Source organism: Bactrocera dorsalis, chromosome 2, assembly GCF_023373825.1.
Source record: "Bactrocera dorsalis isolate Fly_Bdor chromosome 2, ASM2337382v1, whole genome shotgun sequence".
Lineage (NCBI taxonomy): Eukaryota > Metazoa > Arthropoda > Insecta > Diptera > Tephritidae > Bactrocera > Bactrocera dorsalis.
In genome coordinates this window covers 64,126,175-64,145,615 of record NC_064304.1, presented here as the reverse complement: position 1 = coordinate 64,145,615, position 19,441 = coordinate 64,126,175, and the positions used below count along the sequence as shown (strand labels likewise).

The 19,441-nt window shown below is 34.1% G+C and overlaps 1 protein-coding gene across 12 annotated transcripts in view; it reads left to right on the top strand.

Annotated features, from left to right (window-relative positions):
• Positions 1-19,441, top strand: part of LOC105225538 (tubulin polyglutamylase TTLL5) — a 274,158-nt gene that overhangs the window by 189,738 nt on the left and 64,979 nt on the right. For 9 of the 12 annotated variants that reach the window (XM_049449901.1, XM_049449894.1, XM_049449895.1 and 6 more), the window contains one exon: positions 15,244-15,290. The exons of 1 other annotated variant lie outside the window; for it this stretch is intronic. In XM_049449901.1, coding sequence (XP_049305858.1) covers positions 15,250-15,290 — 41 coding nt within the window. In that variant the 5' untranslated portion in view covers positions 15,244-15,249. Of the gene's footprint in view, positions 1-3,494; positions 4,380-13,116; positions 13,287-15,243; positions 15,291-19,441 lie in introns of those variants that run through there. 2 more of the 12 variants (XM_049449897.1, XM_049449900.1) reach the window with 2 other exon arrangements.

The window sequence follows — 19,441 nt, the reverse complement described above, 5'->3', positions numbered from 1 at the left end:
CATAGAAAAAAGCAAAAAAAAACGGTACAAAACATATGCATTGTTATTTATTTTTTGTTTTTATTTAGTTGTTTTTGGTCCAGTTCCCTCAACTGAGTACTAATGAAACTGAAAAGTTCCCTCTACAGAGTAGTCAATGAAAAAAATTACGTGTTCCCTCTACCGAGGTGTTCCCTCAATCGCGTGTTCCCTCAATCGCGATTGCACTGTATATGAAAACAAACCTAAATAAATAATATAATCTGTATCTAAACAAACTATCAACTAGTAATAAGTAAACATATTTCTTCTCCTTTACTGGCGTAGGCAACGCTTAGCGATTATAGCCGAGCTAACAACAGCGCGCCAGTCGTTTCTTCTTTTCGCTACGTGACGCCAATTGGATATTCCAAGCGAAGCCAGGTCCTTCTCCACTTGGTCCTTCCAACGGAGTGGAGGTCTTCCTCTTCCTCTGCTTCCCCCGGTGGGTACTGCCTCGAATACTTTCAGAGCTGGAGTGTTTTTGTCCATTCGGACAACATGACCTAGCCATCATAGCCGCTGTAAAGTCTAGTATGTTTAGTATAAATAGAAGTAAGAACCATGTAAGTGAGTGAGTCTATGTGAGTCCTAAGAGTTTAAATAAAGAGTACACAATTCGGTGCAGCTCAAAAGTATATTCTTTTGACTCATTTTTACTTCTGGTAAAAATTAACTCGCGCACATGTTATATATTGATATCCAAATTGACTATAAATATTTATTACTTTGCATAAATGCATACAAACAGGGTTCTCATTTACTACTCCGTAGCAGCAAAATTTCTAGAATTATTGCTATGCTATCGCTACCGCTATCACTTTTCCGGGAGCCACAGCATAGTCGTAGCATAACAATGTAAAAGAAGTGCTCTACTCTGCTCCGAGTTTTGTTAGGTAAAAAACTATAGCTGGAGCGGGAGCAAAAAATTAAATTCTGCGCTATGCTCTGGCGTAGCGGTAGCAAAAAATTGGGAGCGGTAGCACAGCAGAGCTAATGAAAATTTTCATGTGCTACAACTCCCATATGTGTTTGTTGTTTTTTTACTTTTTTTGCTATTTTCTGTCATAATAACGGGTGATTTTTTTGAGGTTAGGATTTTCATGCATTAGTATTTGACAGATCACGTGGGATTTCAGACATGGTGTCAAAGAGAAAGATGCTCAGTATGCTTTAACATTTCATCATGAATAGACTTACTAACGAGCAACGCTTGCAAATCATTGAATTTTATTACCAAAATCAGTGTTCGGTTTTTTTTTTTTTTTCGGACAAATTTTGTTCAGCGATGAGGCTCATTTCTGGTTGAATGGCTACGTAAATAAGCAAAATTGCCGCATTTGGGGTGAAGAGCAACCAGAAGCCGTTCAAGAACTGCCCATGCATCCCGAAAAATGCACTGTTTGGTGTGGTTTGTACGCTGGTGGAATCATTGGACCGTATTTTTTCAAAGATGCTGTTGGACGCAACGTTACGGTGAATGGCGATCGCTATCGTTCGATGCTAACAAACTTTTTGTTGCCAAAAATGGAAGAACTGAACTTGGTTGACATGTGGTTTCAACAAGATGGCGCTACATGCCACACAGCTCGCGATTCTATGGCCATTTTGAGGGAAAACTTCGGACAACAATTCATCTCAAGAAATGGACCCGTAAGTTGGCCACCAAGATCATGCGATTTAACGCCTTTAGACTATTTTTTGTGGGGCTACGTCAAGTCTAAAGTCTACAAAAATAAGCCAGCAACTATTCCAGCTTTGGAAGACAACATTTCCGAAGAAATTCGGGCTATTCCGGCCGAAATGCTCGAAAAAGTTGCCCAAAATTGGACTTTCCGAATGGACCACCTAAGACGCAGCCGCGGTCAACATTTAAATGAAATTATCTTCAAAAAGTAAATGTCATGAACCAATCTAACGTTTCAAATAAAGAACCGATGAGATTTTGCAAATTTTATGCGTTTTTTTTAAAAAAAAAGTTATCAAGCTCTTAAAAAATCACCCTTTATTTGAATTAATTGAATAATTCAAACAAAAAAATGTTATGCAAATCATTTTGGCACTTGTTGCGTCAAGTGACTTTATAAATCTAAAATCAAATATTATAAGAAATATATTAATAAAGTCAATTAGATAATAATTGAATAAATTATACATATATATTTTTTTATTATGTAAAATATTTACCATTTTTATATTACCAAAAACATCATCTATTCCTAATGTATTACAATACTCAATTCTATGAATTTTCGAAATTAATTTTAACTACATTACTTTCCCCTTTTTTATATACATTAGGGTGTTTTTTTTTAACTATTATTTTTTTTCAGTTTCCTTGAAATGTTTAGCCCTAAATATTAACATTAAAAACTGGACCAAGGCATGTAAAAATTGTCCATAGAAAATACACGACAATTCTCATTTCTTATCTTTAAATTCCTACAGATCAGAGGTATTTTAAGGCATCGCTTGACTTTAGACACATGTTTCTCAGAATTGTTCACTCTACAAAAGTGCCCACAGCAACAAAGTCGAAACTCACACCGGCGAGGTATTACGGGGCTCTAAACTTGATTTTTCCAAGAATTTCGCATTCGCACGAAATGTGAAGAAGAAGAGTGATCAATTCTGAGAAAAATGCGTCTAAAGTCAAGCGATGCCTTAAAATACCTCTAAAGATAAAAAATCAGGATTGTCGTGTATTTTCTATGGACAATTTTTACATTCCTTGGTCCAGTTTTTAATGTTAATATTTAGGGCTAAATATTTCAAGGAAGTTTTTGTATGGTATTTCCAAGGTAAATAAATGGTAAATATTTTACATAATAAAAAAATATATATGTATAATTTATTCAATTATTATCTAATTGACTTTATTAATATATTTCTTAAAATATTTGATTTTAGATTTATAAAGTCACTTGACGCAACAAGTGCCAAAATGATTTGCATAACATTTTTTTGTTTGAATTATTCAATTAATTCAAATATTATGACAGAAAATAGCAAAAAAAGAAAAAAAAAACAACAAACACATGTGGGAGTTGTAGCACATGAAAATTTTCATTAGCTCTGCTGTGCTACCGCTCCCAATTTTTTGCTACCGCTACGCCAGAGCATAGCGCAGAATTTAATTTTTTGCTCCCGCTCCAGCTATAGTTTTTTACCTAACAAAACTCGGAGCAGAGTAGAGCACTTCTTTTACATTGTTATGCTAAGGCTATGCTGTGGCTCCCGACAAAGTGAGAGCGGTAGCAAGAGTAAAATGAAATGCTATGGGAGTAGCGTAGTTTTTCAAACGCTGCATACAAATTAGCAAAATTATACTCATATCAATAAATATGAATGCATATAAACCCATAAAAACATCATAGGCCATCAATAGTATATGGTAGAAAGAGATTCCTCAAAACTTTGAAATAATATGTTTGAACTATTCGCAATTAATAAATTTCTTTTTAATGCAAATCCAGCATAAAATCAGCAAAACAAACTGCGCAGTGTTGCCGATTTACCGGTATATCTAGAAGTAGCAACAAAAAGGGAAGAGTTTACTACTTCCTGGAAAGAATGAGTGGAATGGATGAAAAAACTTAAATAACATTTTTCAACCAGGAAACTCAGATTTTAGGGGAGATCTAGAGGAAACTTTCCAGATAAAGATGAAGCTAAAGTAATCGAACATTTAAAAAAGGGAATATGAATAGTATGAAGCGAAAGAAGAAGTTCAAAAACCGATTATGCAAAATTCAAATCTCACTGAAAAGGATGAATAAGATTTTGTAGACAATTGCAGCACACAATTACGGCACGCTACTAAAATGGAGAATCATGTTGAAAAAAACCAAAGTCACGTCTGTACCAGCAAACAACGTCTATTCAGCCCTTTCAAAGTTATCAATACACAAACGATAGCAATAAATTGATGAAGATATTCCGATCTCTTCCATTGTTCAAATTTATCCCAATTTCTTTAGAGATATCAGAAGATACTTAACGTAAATTGAGAAAAACTTTCGAACGGCAGAAATACAGAACGACGACCGGCTACTTACGTTACACATACATATATGCAACACTAGATTTTGATCCTCGAGATGAATAGCCAAATGACGATGTGGAAATAAAAGTGTCTGACGGTGGTAAAACATGACTCGGATGAACCTGGTTTTGGTACCACAGCATAAAACGTTAACAATGTGATGCTGTTAGTAGACGCCAATCAACCAGCGAACAACGGGAAAAGTCGAGAAGAAGAAACATCTAGGAGTATATTACATGCAAAAGGAAATATAATTAAATCTATAAGAGCTAAGGTTAAAAAAACTTACTGACGGTGGTAAAACATTGTAATAACTGTAAGTTACAACTTACATATTATTTTGTAAAATAAAAACATTGACATGAACCACATGATTTTTATTCTCCACGTCCTTTTATCATTTCTTCATGCAAACAAATTAAGTTTTAATTAAATAGCTTATTTTATATCGAAGTAAGATTTAATAAAAATTCCGTATGTTTCGTTTTATATTTTGAAAAGATATTTTTTTCTTCAAATAATCTTACGAAAAAATCACATAGGTGATGTTGGGCTCCAGTTGAAGCACGTACCTCAAATTTGAAGAGTATATGTATTCGGCCGGGACGATTTGTGGGGAGGCAAAAAAATCGCCCATTGCTCTATGAAAATCATATTCTAGGGATCAAAATAAGATACTTTGCCGAAGGAACCATACCTCTAAAACGAATTTTGATGTCCCCCAATTTGGGTCCAACTTTTGGGTAGGTGCAAATTTTGAAAAATCCCACTTTGACCCATTTAGAGTGCTCCAATCGAGTCCAAATGTATGACCGACCCATTTTTGGTGATTTACATGAAAAAATTAGCTAAATTGCTATGTTTTTTCTTTATTTTTATTTATTTACTAGCTGACCCCGCAGCCGTTGTCCTGCGTGCGAATATGTGTTTTGAAATGAAAAGGCAAAAATTCATATTGTGTTAATAATCATTTAATTTCTAAATATTTTTTCAATGTAACGCAGCTTGAGAAACAACATTTTTGGTTTCTGTTCCGGTGCGTAAATGTACAGAGAAGATGGTTTCCAACTCGTCAGCACGCCACGTATATCTGGATGTGTGAATAACATAGCATTTCCAAATTTATGCCATCCACTATACGACTATCCTGTTGATCGTCATCTCAAATTCAATTTTCACTGAAAACGGAATACGTTTGAACTGAAATGGCAAATCGTTAGTACGTAGCATTCTGCTCCTTATATTTGATAGGTGCAACACAATCAGATTGCGAAACATCATAACGACAGATCCAACTTTGAGACGCAAATGATGCGGTGGCATACCAAGCCTCTCCAAAGAATTTAGAAATTCCACTGGATAATTCACGGTGTCGTCTTCATTGTCAAGAAGATCGATCGATTTGTATGACCGCAAGTCTCCCGGAATTTGATTTTGAATCTTCCAGTTTACGTCAAGAACATCGGTATTTTTGGCAGCTAACATTGCTCGCATTGCACTCAAGGAATCGTACTTACGATAATTTGGCCAATGTTCGTATAAACATTCGTAATGAGTCCGACTTTCGTGAATTGATAAACGGCGTATGGAATTGATATCAAACCACCGGAAGTATCAACCGGTATTGACCCATTTCCAATTCTTGGCGTATACGATGTAAAATGTCTTCGGCAATGTAATTTTTAGCCGTATTCTATAATTGACGCGGACTTGAAGGCTGATCATCGCGAAAATTGTGCGAACTTCAGTGGCATTCGAAGTAGCTATCGCATCGTCCATCGTTTGATTCCAGTGGTTATCATGTTCTAGTAATTGTAATTGCTGGCATGATTCTCAAAAAGTTGCACACACCGTATCATTCACAGTACGCAATGACTGAAATGAATTTGAACCGCGTACATTAATCAGTTGCAACTGAAGGGAGAAGAAATTGTCGTTTTCGGGTAGATTGTGTAAATTCGAACTAATGCATTAGTTGAGAACACACCTGGATGTCCATCTACTGGTTGGCCTTGCTTTCTGCGTAAATATTTCTTCGACGATGCATTCCATGTATAATATCAAGGTATTTGCGAATGTCCTCGCAAACGGATCACTGACGAAAGTTGAGCAAAAACTCGTAAATGTTAATTTTGTTGTTGGCGGTGTTTTCACTGGCTGTACTGTATTTTCTGATTTGAAATACACTCTTTGGCCATTCTCTAAATTAACTGCGAGACGCACAACAGTCGAAAAACGTTCATGAATTGCGAAAGTAAATATCCTACAAGCGCTTTATTACAGTTCACGTAACGACCGTATCGTTCAAGACCAATAACCGACATGTTGCTTCCTATGGTGACGTAATTACAAACGTATTTTATCGATTTCACTAAACTGCAATACGCAACATTGACATGACTTTTGAATGTGAATTAGACAACAGTGGCGAATATAGTACGATCAATGTGTTGTCAACTTCGAACTCACGCCTCTAAATTGAATGCTAAATGGTCTGCCATTGTCGTCTGGTGAGCGACGCCGATAGAGTGGATATCCATCATTTCTAGTTTTTGTTTCCGAAAGAACAGTACGTGGATACTGTTTCGTGCATTTATTGACAGACATACGAACCGAAGTGGGATTCTGGTGTCCGCAAGGTCCATGAATCTTATTGGTTTTCATCACTTCGTCTAATACTGGATCTTTCTTTTCATCAGGAATTTCCGCAGATATGAGTTGATCAATTTGATCTGGTGTAACCGCCTTCCACCATCCAAAGAAGAATGTGTGCGTGCGGCAAACATCTCTTTTGCCACTTAACAGAGTACAACTAGCATCTAATAGCACCATATATGTGTTGCTTCAAGATAATGTCCATCTAAGCTGTTGCTTAAAAAGTCTTGCTGTGACATCGTGACGATCGATTTCTAATTGATCCCGATCCATAATACCGCACGTATATATGTCATCGCATCCTGGGAGTATTCCTTCATGTGCCTTGGGCTGCTAAGTATGTTGATGCCAAAAAGAAAGCCTACCGATATTAGCGCGACCCCTTCATGGCATCGTAACAAATTTCAATCTGTAACACATAACACTTTCACTGAAAAGTTTTCAAAAATTTTGGAAACAAACGACAAATTTGAACGATTCAAATAATTGAAAAACAAAACAAAAAAATTGAAAAAAAAAACATGTATGGAAAAAATTAATTTTTTGGAATTGTCCAATTTTCCGACTTTTCCTCACGAAAATCATACAAGTTTTTTATTTCTATACCTTCCCCGATCGCCACAGAACATTCTCTGAAAATTTCATCAAGATTGGTTCAGTCGTTCCCTTAGCGTTACTAATAAACAAACATCCATTCGTTTGTATGGAATAAAGAAAAGGGCTGGTTTTAGGGGGTTTCCGGCAATTATTCGAACTTTTCTTGCCGTAAAAACCATCCTTGAACCTCAACGAACATTCAGAAAAAAGAATTGGCAAAATTGGTCCAGGCGTTTTTGAGTTATGCGCTTACCAACACATTTTGCGATTCATTTTTATATATAAGATTTATAATAATACACTCAGTCCTTTTTTTACGCGATCTCTTTTTACGCTATTTCACTTTAACGCGGTTATTTTTGCAGCGCAAATTCCTTTTTTTACGCGAAATTCTCACTTTAACGCGATTGCTTGTTTTCGTTTTTTGCTTGTTTACATATTTTTACGCGTAATAATTTTTGAATATGTCGGCGCACCCTAATAGTGTGTGGATATTGGATATTGACACCGAGATAGACGATCATCCAATTAAAGCAGAGACGATTAAGCAATGTTTTAAACTTGCAGCAGAATAGGAAAATTATTTTGTAGCAAATGATACTGATGCCGAACGTGCACGAATTTTTCAAAAAGAATTGAGTCTCTGTATTTTAAGATATAAAGAACTACATCGGAATTTATTGGGTCCAAAAAGAAGCATTCAAACAAAATTAACTGAATTGCACCATAAATTCAGTTAATTTTGTCAGTCGGAGATGCTTAGTCAATCAGAACATCAATCCATAGTTCATACTATTCATATATCAGCGGCGGCCATCAAAATAAGCGGCTAAGAATAATTTCCACTACGGATAATGACAGTGATTGAACAGCATTCAACGGTTTTTTTTTCAATAAATCTACCTATTTTCTATTTCCTTCTCTTTTATATATGGTTTTTGTTTTGTATTTTTTATTTTGTTATGAATGAATAAATCATATGTATGAAATTTGAAACTGATTGTATTGTTTTTGAATATTTTTTTGCGCGCATATTTTGTTATACGCGATATTTTTTATATTCGGAACCAATTCGTCAGTTAATATAGGAAAACTAACCATTTTTACGCGATTTTTTTTTACGCGATTAGTGGCAGAACCAATAATCGCGTAAAAAAAGGACTGAGTGTATCTATTTTTTCTCTTAAGAAATTTATTTAGTCAGAACATATGTAAATGAAAAAAATTAATTTAAGTGATGATCTTAAACTAACAATAGACAATTGTGTTTGCCCTTGAAAACACTTATGCTTAAGATATGTGTATATACTGTCGGTATGTACAGTAGATTAGAGCTGAGTTCTATTTAACAACCGAAACCCTATGCGTCTTACTTTACAATTACCATTTTATTCCTATTACCTCAAAAAGTTTACAATGAATCCACCATCGTCTACACCGCAAGATGAAGCAACTACATCAACAACTATCGAAAACCCAATGAGTCATATACCCAAGCATGATGTTACTGTTTTTGGTGTGTCTACTGATTTGACTGATCTTACCGTGCGATTCTGTAACTTGAGACAGTCTCAAGTCTCTAAATTTGAGATTTTAAGTTAGAGACAATTTTTTTCATTATTCAGAGATGTTTTTACACTTGAATGAAAATAAATATGTCGATAACAAATATTAAATTTTCTATAACATAGTCAAAAAACATAATTATCAATAAAAATAAAAATATGTGTTGACTTTGTTTCATAATATTTACGAAATTTATGTAAAATTGATTTATTTTTCATCTTTTCGTGTTTGAGTTGCTTACAAAATATAAAGAAACGACAATCGATTAATATCTATGATGATCTCTATTCAGTATATTCAAAATGGCAGACAAGAGCCCTTTTTAGTTTTGCGACCTGCTAACTACCTAGTCTCAATATTTTGAGACTAACGCTAGAGACTGTTTAGTGAATAGTAACTAGTCACAAATTGAGATTTTATCTCAAAATGTCTCAAATAGAGACTAGAGACTGGTTACAGAATCCCACTATTAATTTACCAACCCATCTAGATATCTTGAGATATTATTTTTACTTAAGCGAACGTGCTAAAACAGAACAAAAAAAGTTTTCCCATAAATCATTCACTATTCAAGTACAAGATAAGTTGATTGGAATTTGGGAAAAACTTGGTATGGAAATAATGCTGAAAAAAGTGTATGTAATAAATTGAATAAATTGCTTGACAAGTATCAAGAGCAAATCAAGAGAAGAAACAACACCCAACAATTTACAGAGTATGTAAAATCTCTGGAAACAATTTTTTACATTGGAACATGTAAATGCGATTTGAAGGCAGCTCCATGTGCATGCGGCTGGGTTCCCGATCAAAGAGTTCATGCACGATCAACATAATAAGAGAAGACTAACAATTAATGCATTTATGATGGAAACTGAAGAGTAAGGAGCAACGTCTATGTCATCAATGCCAACATACCAAGATCCCGATTATTCAACATACGCACCGCCACCGGTTCAAGAAGATATGGATAGAAGCACAAGTTCACAATACACAGAGAGATACGATTGTTTTAACTTTGCCTTGGTATGTGACAGATATGGTGTGCCTGACAGAGTAGCATCAGCATTGGGAACCGCTCTTTTGCAAGATTTTAAAATTAAAGATAAGCATGGGAAACCTCTCATCATGGATAAATCCAAACGGGTTATACCGGAAAATGTAGAGGCTGTTATGGCGACGACATTGGAGAGACGTGCGAAATAGCCCAGACTTGAAAGTAAAAAAGACTTCAAACAATAATTTTTTTTAATTTCTTTTCTATAACTCACTTAAATTAATTTTTTTTCTTTTACATACATATGTTCTGACTAAATAAATTTCTTAAGAGAAAAAATAGATATTATTATAAATAAATAAATAAAAATAAAGAAAAACATAGCAATGTAGCTGATTTTTTCATGTAAATCACTAAAAATGGTGATTTTTTGAAATGATTGTATGGGGAACCCCCCAGGGGAGTTCCAGGGGGTGTGCCACTGGCATTGGTGGATCGGCCGTCCAAAGTAAGTGGGGGTCGGTCATACATTTGGACTCGATTGGAGCACTCTAAATGGGTCAAAGTGTGATTTTTCAAAATTTGCCCTTACCCGGAAGTTGGACCCAAATTGGGGGACATCAAAATTCGTTTTAGAGGTATGGTTCCTTCGGCAAAGTATCTTATTTTGATCCCTAGAATATGATTTTCATAGAGCAATGGGCGATTTTTAAATCGACCCGCCCTAATATGTATGTACGAGTACGTCCGCCATTCTTAGTTTCGAAGAAATAATATCATATTTAAAATTAGCAACCAAAAAAACTACTAAACACGAAGTTTTGATGCGATCGGAGGACTTTTCGAGTTCTGGCCAGCTTTTTTGAAAATCGGCTACTGTGCAATTCTTTAAAAACTTTCAAAATAGGCTCCAAGCATTGAAGACGTCACGGGAGGCATTCTCCGGAAAAGCCTTGAGAGCCTAGGTGCATACTGCTTGGATCCCTTCTATCGGCCCAAAATGCTTGCCTTTCATCGGCATTTTCGGGCAAGGAAACTCGACACAGGTGTCTCGTCACCTGTGATTACGTTATTCAAAAATTGAGGGTCACTTTCACACAAGTGCGAATTTGCTTGGCACACTTCCACTCGCCGCAAATTCTGGTCGTCTGTAAGCACTTTTAGGACCATCTTCGCGCACACCTTGCGCATGTTCAAATACTCCTTCACAGTATCATGAACCACAGATTTTGATAAATTGATCTGAGCAATTAAATGAATACTTAGGACGGTCTGCGTTTAAAACTTTGCTTACACAACTCACATTCTCGGTATTTGGCGAAGTGCAGGTCTTCCAGCACGGTCTTCATTAGCGACCTCCTCCCGGCCCTCCAAAAAGGCCTGGTGCCACCGAAACACACCACTTCAACATCTGGATTAGCCGCTTGATCATACCAAAAGTCTCTGTCGCAGATTTATCGAGTTTCACACAGAATTCAATAGTGTATTTCAAAAATCGACTTAGTACATATTCGCATCTATCTGACATGCGTTATGTTTAGGCTTGGCTCTCCTTCTAAATAATACGCTTAAAACTCGCATATTTTAACTCGGGCGCGCATTAAGTGGTACATACCACATAAAAAGATGCAACATTTAATTTATCTTTACTTTTCACTTAATTTAAATCTTTAATATCATTAAAATATCAATATTATGTATTATGAAATTAGTATATGGTCTATACGTTTTGATATTTAACTTAAATTCGCTCGAGAAATTTCAACTTTGATAAGATGACTCATACATTGACCAATATATTTGTCATAAAGGCGACTGATATATCATTATATTAGTACATAGTGCTAGTGTTATTTATGGATCTATTTTGCCCATTTTTGACCTACAACTAAACAATTTCCTGGATAACATTTTAATTTAATTTCTTAGAAAAAACTTATATACCAGATGTAGTATAAAAATAGCCTTTAGTTCAAACATATTTTAATAACATCGCCTGTACAAATTTAAGTCGCATACTATGATTTAATATTTAGTTACGAGTATAGCACTTCGCTGCAATTATTGTTTTGTGATTATTGGCATTTTGTGGGCTTGACAATAAAACATTTGCAATGTCTTCTCAGAGTACCATGGATCAGGTATGATGGCAAATATAATATATGCATCCATGAACAAAAAATAGTAACTTTGTTCTTAATTTTAAAATTCTTAACTTATTCTTGAAAATTTATGTAGTTGCAATACACTTATGCCAACGTTTTTTGCAATCCTCGAAATAGTCGTTAAAGTCAATTTCCGGAATCGCCCTCAATGCGCGTAGCGATTCACGTCTTCAATTGGCTCAAAAGCTTGGAGTTTTCTGAATAGTTAGAAGTCAAAATTCCAAATTAGGCTTATTTCAAACATCACTATTATTTGGTGTGTAAATAACTAATAAAGTAAAAGTGTGGCCATAATCTACTTTGAATTTCTAAATGTCAAAAACAGATCTTTTATAATCGTATACGGCACTGAGGACACTTGTTAAAAAAAAATCATACACTGATCGGCATATTCGGCAAAACGTCTGTTAGAATTACGAAAATCATGTATGAACCTATTAAAAAATAGTTGTATTAATTCGTAGATCAATCTCACGATATTGGGTATTAAACTATAGTGTATAACACTTTTGCTAAGATATCTTACATATTAGCCGAAATATATATGTAATAAAGGTCAACCAGAAGTTGAAAATCTTACAAGTATATTAGGTGTCGGGCCGATAGGGGTGTGTTAACCCGGTATAATCTCTTTTTGGCAGAAATACACATTGTAATTGATTTCTGGATTAAGCTTCTACCTTATAACTTAATCTTGAGTTCGATAACTGGATTGTTAAATAATTTAATTGTTAAATATATATATATAATAATAATTGTTAAAAGTTCCAATTTACTGGTTATGCACTTATCCTTATTTTACTTCCAAAAACTTAATCTTGAAAATGTCTTAATGACTCGTACTAGAACTGTGTCTACCTTAAAGGCACTATTTGCACAAAGGCTCCTAAAGGTGGATGAAAGGAAACAGAGTTTTTTCCAAGCTTCGCGATCTAAAATTGCTCATCTGCAGGAACATAAATTTCATCAGATAATATTTAGAATTACGTTCTAATAATTTGCTTTGATTTTATTTATTAACGGAAACCAATATACTTCTTTTCATTTTAAAAGTGAGTAAGATAAATCAAATGACAGGAATGAGAATTAAAACTACGGCATAATTTATTCATGAATTCATAATTTATGTCATGGAACAAAATTTGTAATGGTTTTGGGTCTCACGGAAACCAATTTTATAGGTTTTGCTACCAGAAACAAAGCAGGAAGATAGTCGCTGAAAATCACCCGTAATAGGATTTGAAATGTAAGTTAAGAAATGAAGTTATTTTATTGTTATGAATTAATTCATCTTTATTTCTATAGGGGAAAATATAAAAATAAAACACTTAATTAATTATTGACTTTTAAGAAAAAAATCCGGATATTTAAAGAAGATTTACAAAACGTAAGAAACGTAATTTAACACCCAAATGCGTCTTTATTCATTCGATAAATGCTATCTCTTAAAATCTTCCATAAAATCGGAATTCATTAATAACTTTAATAGGATGGCTTCCAAATCTATTAATTTGCAAGTTTTGTCATATTAGTAAACAGCTGATTCGAATATTGGTTTTGCGTATATTCGAAAACACGAAAATTCAAACAGATTCTTTGACACCATTGAAAATCAGAATTGGTTTGCAATTCTGACAGCTGTCTTAGATTCCACAACAACCCTGCATATCTTTCTTGATTAGTTTTAAGTCTTATAACAACCGTTAGATGAGCAAAACTATTATACTCTGTAGCTACATATGGCGGGAGTGTAAGCATTTTATGGGTAAAATTTAAAGTTTTTGGTGTATTTATTTGTTGATTTATCGCGGTTTTACTAATTTTGGCATGTAGGAATTTGAACAGGTGGCATATCTTTAAAGCACTATGTGTAATAAGTTTTTTCTCGATATGTTCGTTGGTGCTTGATTCGCTTATTGAAAAATGAAAGAATCAGATGGAATTTAATATCGTGCTATATGGAGAGTAGGCGTTTTCACGGAGCGAGTAGGATGTCAAAATTTAGTTATTGAGCGAGGCCTCGCCCAATTTGTACGAAAATTTTCAACCCTAGTTGCATCTCTTTAATGCAATTCGCTATACTAAACAACAGCCTTGTAACTTATTGTAGAGCTTTGTTATGACACTCTATAGGTTTTCGATTAATAGCGTATTGTGGCTGTGGTTTGTGGTTCGCTTAAGTAACGTCGATAGGGTTTTTCGAAATTTCAAATTTTTATTTTTTGTGGAGGCGGCAATTTTTAATAGGAGCGAAGTTTTGAAGTTATGAGAGGCATCTATTTTAAAAACATCAATTGAAGAGAAAATGCTTTAAAGTTTTGAACAGTAAAAAAATATGAGAAAACGTTCGTTAGTAAGGTAACTTCGTCAATTTTGCCTCAGTCGAGCACAACGTTCGAAAGGTAACTTCACCAATTTTGCACCAATCTATTAGAAGTTGCACAATATTCTTAAAATATTATACATTCAACTAAATATTCCAAAAACAAAGAAATAAAAAATTTAAAGCTATATTTAGATTTTTGTGAATATCTTTTTTTATTTCAAAAATAATTTTTTTAAATAATTAAAATTAATAATTTTATTATATACTTATACTTATGTATTTATATAGTAATTACTTTAAGTGAGTAAGAGGAACGATTCGTCAGGCGTTAAGCTGTAGCGAGTCATACAACTTGGGATGGAATGCGGACAAGTTTTGAGCTTATTTTTTAGGTGGAGAATCAAAAATAAAGATGTTTCATTTTCATTTTCATATTCAACAATAATAATACTCAATGTATCTAAACTAGTATTAAAATGTGGTTATACCAGTTTAGCTTACTTTGTTTATACTTTTTGGGCAAAATAATGTTGATTTAATGTTATAATAACACAAAAGCTTAATCAGACAATATTCGATTTGACGTATATGTATGTAGATTTTTAATGTATCATACATACAATGACAGTTGTAATTTTTTTCAAGTGGTTATATTCAATTTTATAATATTGTACTGTTATAATTCAACAAATGACTGATATTCTCATTATTCGCACAAAGTTTTGATCGTAATTTCACTTGGTTTTCTGGAGTGCAAAAATTAGAGATATTGGGTATTCAAAGTTTTTAAGGCTTAAACAAGCTAATTTAAAGGAATTATCAAATGTCAAAATTAATATATTTATTATTAATTTATTTTTATTTTCTTTCTCTTTAGTCTACAATGCCGACAAAAGACGAATGTGATTTTTCCACCTATAAAACGTGAGTTTTTTGAATATTTTACTTTTCTTAAACAGTGCTCTCAATTACACAGTACAACAGATAATCTGTGGGGTGAGAAATTCCAAGTCAGTTCGTATGTGTCAGTTTTTTTTTATGACCTTTTACATTTTTTCCTTATCTTGATGTTTTTTCGCGAACCACTTGTCCGATTTTGATGAAACAAATTTAGAAAAATTAATAATTACAATTTCTATTTGTTTTTATTTGTTTTTATTCAAAAAAGTGTCATTTATCGCCTTTTTTATATTTTTTTTTTGCCATAATCTACTAAAAAAATAAAGTAAACATTTTTATAATATTTTATTTTTATTTTATTTATTTATTTTAATAAATATTGCCTAAAAAAAATATAAAAAGGCGATAAATGACACTTTTTTGAATATAAACAAATAAAAAATAATAGAAATTGTAATTCTTAATTTTTCTAAATTTGTTTCATCAATATCCAAGCATTGACATCTCCACAGATAATAATTGGTTGAGGCATTAAAGTTAGAACAGATTTAAACTCCCGTATATCGAAATCCTTACCAGGTGGAAAATATACGCATACCACCGTTAATGTAATGCTACTGGATTTAATTTCAAGCGCAATAGTGTTTAAGTTTGTTTCGATGTCGATTCTTCTATGCCAAATGCCTTTTTTTATAAGCACACCAGTCCCGTGTATATTTGTGTTACTTAAGTTGTGGAAGAAAGCTACGTAAAGTGAAGGCGGAATGGGATTATTATGTAAGCCCAGGTGAGTTTCTTGTAAAGCTATAAGGTCGGGCTTAAAATCTGAGATAAGCAGTAGAAGCTCATGATAATTATTAAAAAAACCGTTCATATTCCATTGTAGAAAATTGAACCTAAATTTATAATAAAGAAAGAGAGACTATGTAATTGAAATTTTTACTAAGTGTACTGAGATTCTGAATCATTCATCAGAAGAGTTTGACATGTTAAATAATTGAGTGAGGGAAAGAACTTTGTTAAGAGATGGCAGTAGAGAGTAATTAATATTTGTGAAACTGTAGTCAGTGATTGCTTTGGAATTATGAAGAGAGTCACATGAATTATAATCATCCATATCGGCTAGAAATGTGCCATTGATGCTTTTTGATTTTTCAAGAGAAATACTCTCTTCATTATATTGTTGATTAGCTAAGCTGTTTCTTGTAAAAAGTGATGTTTGATCGTTGGAGACTTTTAGGTTTGTAAAGTTATTTCGTGTAGTATTTAATGATTTGGTGTTGTTGTTATCTGTGTTTACTATTGTTTTTGAAGCAGAGGTACTCTGTGTAATGTGAGATCGTGAAGTTTCTGCTGAATGAAGAGTAAGACTTTGAGAGGTCATTTGTTTATTATTAAATGAATTTTGATTGTCCTTTTCTTTATTTAATATTGTTATTGGAGTAGAGGTACTTTGTGTAATGTGAGCTCGTGAAGGTTCTGCTGAATGAAGAGTAAGACTTTGAGAAGTCGTTTGTTTCTTATTAAATGAATTATGATTGTCGTTTTCTTTATTTAATATTGTTATTGGAGTATAGGTACTTTGTGTAGTACTAACGTGGGAAGATTCTGTTGATGAAAGGGCAGCGGCGTAGGATATTGGAGAATTAACTGGGGGTATTGTTATTTGCGTGCGATAGATATTTCTAGCCTCCATCATGGAGCATTTGTTTTTTGTTTTTATAGCTAAAATATTTTTAGCTTGTTTAAATTTTTTGCACTCAATGCAGGATGAAGGATGTTGTTCCGAACAGTTGGCACACATAATGCGAGTGCATTCCTGTTGGTGTGGAGGCAGTGAACACCTAACACATATTGGCTGATTCTTACACCATTTCCCGGTGTGACCCAGTAGTTGACACACTTTGCATCGCATGGGGTTTGAGATGTACTCCCTCACTTTTACGGAATGCCATGACACATCAATTTTAGTAGGTAATTTGTAGTCATCGAAAGACAATAAAACCCCCCCTTATGGGGTTAGGGGGACTGCTTACCATTGACAATTTTATTAAATTTGTAAATAGAAGTAACACCTTGACTGCTGAGTTCCCTAACTATTTCTTCATCAGACACATTATTAAGATAAGGAGCATAGATTGTTCTTTTGTTGGTGTTAAGTGAGGAATGAAGTGCACATTTGACACGGCACACTCCATGCAAATGCGTGGTGGTCAAGAATTTTTGTGCTATTTTTTTGTCTTTTACCAGTAGCAGGAGGTTACCATCTCTGAGTTCAGAGATCGACACTACCTCTTTGCTTATAAGCTTAATTGCTCTGTAGAGGCCAAAAGTCGAAAAATCTGAGATCTTTTTATTTTCTTCCCTGCAGGATAGAGTCAGAAACTTAGGATCTGAGACCGCAACACTTGGTAATTCAGGAAAAAGATTTAGAGATGAACCATTTGTCATTTTTTTTTTGCGTGGGGTATCACTTACAAGTAAAGCAAAGCGATTTCCCTGTTATCCGTCGCCCCAGGGAGCATGCTCACTGTTAAGAAAAACTTCACCAAATCAAAATAAAAGTAACTGTATTCAAGAGAAAGGAATAAAGCAGTGCTTTTTGCTAATTAAAGAAGAGAAAAAGATAACGGAATAACCCGCACTGAATAACACAACGATAGCGCGCTAAATACGACCAAACACCTCGAATGCTAGACGCTGACTGTCCTTTTCGGAAAAATGCATTTGCCCATGAAAAGAAAGCGTTATGCAGACGTAGAAGCCATTGCACCGACATACTGACGGCCATACCGGCCAACGAGCTAAAACACTCCTTCGACATGCTTTTGGACCGTGCAAAAAGCTGTATTGGAGCAGAAGGAGACTATTTTGGATAAAATAAATTGATTTTGCCGAAAAAACATTTGTTCTAATTTTTTAAGTCCTGTTTATTTAGGAACGCACCTTGTATGAAATGTAAAGAACAAAAGTTAATTTAAAAATATTTATTATTAAAAGTGTCGTTCAGGAAAAGGGTTGAAGTATTGAAGGAGACTCTGTAATATCATATGATTATGCTGAATTAATGAATAAATAAGTCCTCTCTTTTCCGGTTTGTATTTCACGCTTAGCAGATGGTTTGTTCCACTGTGTAAAATATATTACAACTCTAACAAAAACCACTAGCCAAGCAGCTGGAGCTTGTTCAAAAAGCGGTTCTCATCTGCATTTTTGGTGCATTAGACATACTTCTCTAGTAGCTATTTTGCGACAAAGGCTGCTATCAGACTTCGGGAAGCTTGGTATATGAGGGATCCAAGATAAGTGGCTAAATTAGTCTCAGTCCCCCTTCACAATATTACACTCTCACACAACACACATTACATACACCACATCGTCTTCATTACACACCACATCATCATCACATTCCACATCACACGCACACAAATACCACAACATCACGAATTCAACATACATGAGGACACCATAAAAAAAGAACAAAAGGGACCGACGGACAAAGCACCAGCCTCTTTTTAATTTCTACCACGAACTCGGACACTCATCGTACGTTCTTCCATGCTCTTTTTAATTTCATTGCGCGTTTTGTTTTAATATTGTTACCTCACAAACCCGAATCCTTGCAATTATTCAGCAAGGATTCTCCACTACTTCGATTTCATTCCTTACAATTTAGATCACTGCTTCGTGGAACGTTCTCTTAGCGGTTCCTTCCCTACTCACACAACTGCTAGGAACTTGCAGAGAACTTTTTCATGAAAGAAGCGAAGTAGCCCGAATTTACATTTAGCTAACGTTTGTCAAAATCTGAAAATATTTCACATTCAAACGCAAAAGTTAAGTACATCAAGGATGATTCTTCACTTAATTTTGGTAAATTATCTTACATATTGTTCATAAAGCGCATAAGTATGCAAAGTGCGTTTGTTGACAAAATCGTCATTATTCTGGACTAGAAATGCAACCAAAAGTAATGCAAACATAAAAGATAGGAGATTAAACTCTATTAATGCGATGAAATTTTTAAACAAAAAATCAAAGACTGTTTAACAAAAATTGTTTTCAATTAAGTATGTACATAAGATGTAACAACAAACGGAAAGCTGTATGCAATTTTAGTAGTTATTTATTAAAAACTTACAACGAATTAATAACACTGTGGAACATTTTTGGGA